The sequence below is a fragment of the Elephas maximus genome, chromosome 16 (assembly GCF_024166365.1).
Source record: "Elephas maximus indicus isolate mEleMax1 chromosome 16, mEleMax1 primary haplotype, whole genome shotgun sequence".
NCBI classification, from domain to species: Eukaryota; Metazoa; Chordata; class Mammalia; order Proboscidea; family Elephantidae; genus Elephas; species Elephas maximus.
This window is the reverse complement of record NC_064834.1, coordinates 77,438,869-77,445,182: the sequence shown is the minus strand read 5'-3', so window position 1 is coordinate 77,445,182 and position 6,314 is coordinate 77,438,869. Positions and strand designations below refer to the sequence as shown.

The following is a 6,314-nucleotide window of genomic DNA, read 5'->3' as shown; positions in this document are numbered from 1 at the left end:
TTATTAGAGAAGGGCCCAGCTAACCCTCCTGTGTGTGAAATATTTGATGAGGAGAAGGAACAGGCCACAGACTATCAGGTATCCTTCTGGATCTGGGGAAAATGGGGGAGGGAGGGATGATTCAGTGTAAGTAGGATGCATTTTCCTGCCTGTCCCATGCCTCTTCTTGGAGGTCTGCCTGCCACCACCTGGGGCAGCATCCTTAGACACAAGACACAGGGCCCTGGCTCCTGTGACTAGGACCAGACATGGGCCCCTGACTCCCATCAGGAAGACACTGGCTCAGCAGGGAGGGGTTAGGCACTGGGGTTGTAATGTCATGGGGTTGTAAGGTCATGGGATTGTAAAGCCATGGAGTTGTAAGGCAATGGGGTTGTAAGGTCATGGGATTGTAAGGCTATGGGGTTGTAAGGCCATGGGGTTCTAAGGTCATAGAGAACACAAAGCCCCAAGGACTGAAGTTCACACAGAGCAGAGGAGTTTGCTGGAGTTTGCTTTACAGGAGCCAACACAGCTGGGGAAACGCAGGTGGAGGCAGAAGAGAGAGGGCCCATGGTCCCTGGGCAGTGGGGGGAGGAGAAAGGGCCCACAATCCCTGGGGGTAGGGGGCCAGAGGACAGAGAGCCCACGATCTGTGGGATGGGGAGTGGGGGGTGGGCAGAGGATATATATGGTCCGCAGTATTCAGTGTTATGATATTACAGCAGAAAAAAAAAATGCTATTGTTATTACAGTGAAATGCTCAGCATTGATGACAATTTAAGATCAAAGCAAATGTGTCCACCCCCCCCCAAAAAAACTGACTACCTGGTCACATAGATAGTGTTTTCTTTTACAAGCGGAAGTCGGAGACAGGTGTATGTTTTTTTAAACTCAGATTTACTCTGTACCAGTTAGGACAGTAAAGATATTTCCAAACTGAGAGCATACCAATATGTAATAATAAAGATAAGACTGACTTCGAGCACATTCGTCACACTTTAAAAAGTTGGAGATTAATTTCCAGAGTCCTTTGCACACTTATTCAGGATTTTGCTCTTTGAAAGGAAGTTTTTTTCATCCCTGTGCCGACGCCGTTGCGAAAAGACCTTTTCATAAACGCCTTCTCCAAAATTGGCTTGAGGAAAGTGAGTTCCTCACTCCTGTCCATCCTGGCTGGGCAGCTGTTCAGCAGGGTGAGAAAGTAATTAGGTTTTCCCGACACCTGCCAATTCAGATGGGGTGGAGGGAGAGAAGACAGCTTTTAGGTTTGAAGGTTTATTTCCGTAGTAACAATTTTCAAAATCTTATGGCAATATATCCACTATACTCAATTTTTTTTAACATGGAAATTTTGCTAAAATACAATATGTACTTTACCCAGGTACAAAATATTACTTGGGTTTGTCTATCTTCTTGTCTGATTTTTATACTACTTACATAATTGCCACTATTCAGTATTTATATCATGCATCAAACAAGGCTATCTGCTTGCTATTACTTATAAAGAATATTTCAAGTGGTGCTAATTAGGCCCAGGAATAGTTTTTAAAAATTCACTTAGAAAAACAACCCATGACAACAAAACTCCAGGTTTCAGTCTGAACCACTTTTCTTCTGGGGCCCTTTTTGGGCCCTTGTCAAGGTCTCCTTGATGATGTCTTGCTACTTGAACACTAGGATCCTTGTCTTTTGAATTTGTTTTTTTTTCCTAATCAGTAGCTCAAAGGCCTTGATAGCGTAGGATCCTGCAAGGGGACGCTTAGTATTTAAAGAAATTAACCAAACCACCAAACCCACTGTCATCAATTTCAACTCACGTCAACCTCATGTGTTACAGAGTAGAACTGCTCCATAAGGTTTTCTTGGCTGTAATCTTTACACAATCAGTTCGCCAGGCCATTCTTCAAGGGCACTGCTGGATGAGTTCAAACCGACAACCTTTAAGTTAGTAGTTGAGCGCAAACCTGGAATCTTAGAGCTCAAATTGGCCCTCCAGAACCCATAGTTCAATCCCTGTATTTTGCAAATGACAAAACCAAATAGGAGAGGAAAAGGGTCCCAAGCCATGGAGCTGGCAAGTCCACCAGGTGGTCTTGACCCCAGGACATAGGTAAGAATTGTCAATACTTGTCAGATTTTCTCTCCTGTGTGGTCTCAGTAGAATTACTGCACACCACCAAGGTGCTAACGAAACCCCTTCAGCAGCAACAGCAAGTATTTGTGCTATGTGCGCTGTCTGATTTTATGCCCTCAGGAAATTCTATGAAGTAGGTACCATTCTTCCCTCAGTTCTAAATGAGGAAATTAAACGGCTTGTAGGTGAGGCAGAGATTCACTCCCAGGCACCTGATTCCAAACCCACAATTGTAACAACTATTCCAGAGCTACAAGAGGAGAATGAAGCTGAAAGATTTTATTATAAAGAAAGAAAACATGCTACACATAGAAACTGTACATCCCTCCCATCTTGATGCAGGAAAACAAGTTTGGCCTCAGGTTACTGTATTTGGAGGTTGACACAGGTACCCAGGGTGCATCAAATACTCCCTGGCATTCTCCGTCCACTCCTGGGTGGCTTACTGAAGACTCAAGCGGTCAGAGTTCCCAAGAAAATCATTCTCACAGGCCTCTGGAGTAGATAGGAGGGAGGTTTAGAGAAAAGACAGGTCTTTTTTTTTTTTGGCTTGGGGAATAGTCAGCGAGAGTTACAGAAATACTGGGTGTAAGAAAACCAATCAAAAACCCATATTTGAACATCCACTGTGTGTTCTCTCCTCTATTAACAGATCTAAACATAATACAATGCCATTTACTTTTAATGCCCACCAAGGAGGTACTGTGAGTCATTTCAGGAAAGGAAGTAATCGAATTATTTCCAGAAATACTCACGGTGCCACCTTTATACCACAAAAGAAATGTAGTTATGAGAATAAAAAAAAATTCCTAAAAAAAGATACCCAAGCCCTGTTTTAGTCATTTTAAGAGAGCATACTCATTAATGAAATAATACTGTGTGTTTGCCTGGTTGATGGACTTCATGACATTCACAACCAACATTATAAAATCTATAGATCACCTGTCTACATGATCACTGTTAAATATGTGTTGTAAATCCTAACCTCTATGCCTGTGGTTAGGAAACCCTGGTGGCATAGCGGTTGAGAGTTTGGCTGCTAACCAAAAGGTCAGCATTTTGAATCTACGAGGTGCTCCTTGGATAACGCTATGGGGCTGTTGTACTCTGTCCTATAGGGTTGCTATGAGTCGAAATCCACTCAATGGTAAGGTATTTGCTTTTTTTTTATGCCTGTGGTTATAATCCCATTTGGAAATGGGTTATCTTTGTTATGTTAATGGGACAGGATTACTGCAGGGTATGTCTTAAATCAATCTTTTTTGAGATATAAAAAATTAAACAAGCAACCAAGCATGCAGAGATGGGAGAAGAAAGATGCCAAGCCACGTGGAGATCGCCCAGGAGCTGAAGCTCAAAGAGTCAAGGACCTTCCTCCAGAGCTGACAGAGAAAGCTTTCTCCTACAGCCAGCTCCCTGAATTCAGACTTCTAGCTTCCTAAACTGTGAGAAAATAAATTTCTGTTGTTAAAGCCACCTACTTGCTGTATTTCTGTTACAGCAGCGCTAAGTAACTAAGACAGTCATTCACCCTAACCAGTCAGATTGATGTGAATATTACCCACACCATGACCACATGAACAAAATGGTCCCATGCAAAAATAGAAATACAGAAAATACAGTGAAAAGGGGAACACTTTCTTTGTGGACAAGGTGGTTTCCAAGTACATTAGAAGAAAGCACATTCTTAATTTTTAAAAAAAATATCTGCACATGAGTTCCTCTTGTTCAACAGCAACGACATGAACAAAACTCTTTGGGGAAAGAATAGAAAGTAATTAGGAAGCCACTTGAGAAAACAGACCGATTTATGGACTATGATGCATCAGCTCGATCAATGTGGTATCCAATAGAACCAATGACTGAATTAGCATGGAGTGCTCGGAGGAGTAAAACCAAGGGGGAGGTTGTACTAAGCAAACAAGCAATAGAGAAATGATGGATGCAAGATTCAGGAGAAGACCAACAATAAAAACAGCTAAATCATTATATTAGGACGTACATGTATTAACCAAAACAAAAAATACATGTATTACTTAGGATTTACGTGATATCTCTTTATTCTAAAAGAGATTTCGTAAATCACATTATTTCAATAAATTACAGTGTGCTGGGTTAAATTTCAATGAAGGAAAGTTAAAGCTCAAAACACCATCAGAGACAAGACATTTTAAATCTTCAAACAGAAGTATTGGCCTAAAAACAACTGAAATATCATATCCAAATAGTATTAAAAAAATTCCAAAGGAAGACATTTATTTTCTGAACGTCTTGAACAGTTCAATGCATCGTTAGAAGCCCGATCAATATTCTTGAGTAAATATATGAATTAAAATTTTACGTAAATGTTTCATTGAAAGTTAACATCTTATCTGCACTCTACATCTGAAAAAATTCTCATTTTTGCAAGTTAGGAAATTCACTGTTTTCAAAAAATGATCCATTGTATTTTTTAATACAGTTTCATTAGTTAAATGTCCTCTTTGGTTATGAATGGATACATGTGGAATACATAAAATGGTCAAGGGTAAAAATGAACATTTTGCATTGAAATGAAAATTTTCCTATGTACTGACCAGCCCCTAAAAATCAAAACATTTTCATCTAGTCTAATATTCTTTATTGTCACATAAATAGGCTTATGTTTAATAATTTCATGACTTTGCTTATATTGTTTTATTTTAAAGTTTAATAATAAAGGAAATTATTTTTGTGCCACATATTTCTTGAGATTATTTTGAACTTACACGTCTACAATTCTAGTCATCGATTCAAGCATCAAACATAGAGGCAAAACCTTACCTTGGAAGACGTGAGAGGAAAACACCAGAACACATGCATAGTGGAAAGCGACAAGACTAGAATAAGATGGAGTTTTAACGAGCTGTGGGGTAGGGAAAAAAATTCAGATTAGTCTCATTTAGACAAGTCTAAAGTAAAACAGCACACAAAAATCCAACACTTCTCTTTATGGAAAAAATGCAGTCTTTTACCTAATCATTTTGGGCTTTTCCAAAATCTGTGTAGACTGATGTTTTATTGCCAAATTCCTCACACTCACTGTCAGCTCCTCCTTCCGTGATCCTTTTATAGCTGAAAAGTTCTGGAGTAAAAATGTCATCACATCCCATCATACGTGACTAATTGGTCTGGCTGTGGCCTTTTGTTCTTCTTATTAAGTAGGAAAAGGACAATGTCACTGGGCTCCCAACGACTGATATCATTTTAAGTAAGTCCTTCAAAAGTGTTGTCTTCTAGTCTGCATCACTGTGACATAGATGGCCAGAGGTCTCAAAAGGCACCAGAAGTTGGCTCAGCTTAGAGCTGCAACATTTAAGGAGTATGCCACTGTTTCCTTGAGTGTCTCCTAGACGTCTTGCTGCAGAGACTAACAGAAAAGAAATCCTTACGAGCCAAGACAGTGTCTGAGAAACACACACAGCTTATTTAATCGTTCTGCACTACATTTCCTTCCGTTAGGATTTCAGCGGTTAAAGCAGGGAAACAAATATCGTACCCCTTTGCCACTCGTCATCCAAAGTACAACAAAGCACTGCCTCAGCCCCCTTTCCACGTGTATCTCTAAAGCGAAGGCCCAGAGTCCGTGGCCTCGTTTTCCTCTCCAGAGTCTGGGATTTCTCTGGGAAGTCTTTGCTGCCCTTCTGCTGCAATGGATGTCCGCATCAATACATTGATTGGGGAGTGCTAAGTGTGAACAGATGTTACTGAGGATTACAATGGAGGAAAACGCCAAGGGAAGTGGTTTCTGCTTGGTTAACTGTTGTTTCTGAGATGGAGCCAACAGTTTTTGAATATAAAGCAACCGAGGAAAATCTTTGCCTTCTCAAGATCAGCACCTTTTGGAGGACAAAGCTGCCCTGTGTCTGGGTATTTGGCTACATATTTATCAGTGCAGCATCCCTTTCTTTTGGGACTTGACACTCCATTTGATCCTCATTTTGTTGTCAATCATACGGCCACACTTTGCTCACCACATGGAATAGCAGGTGACCAGGGTCTCAAGAGAACCCAGATCACAGGGACTGGTCTCAGATTGGGGGTTGGGGCAAGTGACCCAAACACCTTGGACCAGAGTCCTTTTGGGGACATCTTATGGACACTGAGTGATAAAGGGCTTTAAGAGGACCAAGGAAACACACACGTTGATTTTTGGTCTCTGGTTAAACCCAATTAAATA

At 40.8% G+C, this 6,314-nt stretch overlaps 1 protein-coding gene across 1 annotated transcript; it reads right to left on the bottom strand.

The window, feature by feature from the left end:
- Positions 1–1,024: 1,024 nt before the first annotated feature.
- Positions 1,025–5,171, bottom strand: NPS (neuropeptide S). The gene is made up of 3 exons (XM_049854862.1): positions 5,110–5,171; positions 4,919–5,000; positions 1,025–1,204 (listed from the first exon to the last, which is right to left on the bottom strand). Exons 1-3 carry the CDS (start codon positions 5,115–5,117, stop codon positions 1,025–1,027), a joined length of 270 nt encoding a protein of 89 aa, XP_049710819.1. The 5' UTR covers positions 5,118–5,171.
- Between the last annotated feature and the right edge of the window lie 1,143 nt (positions 5,172–6,314).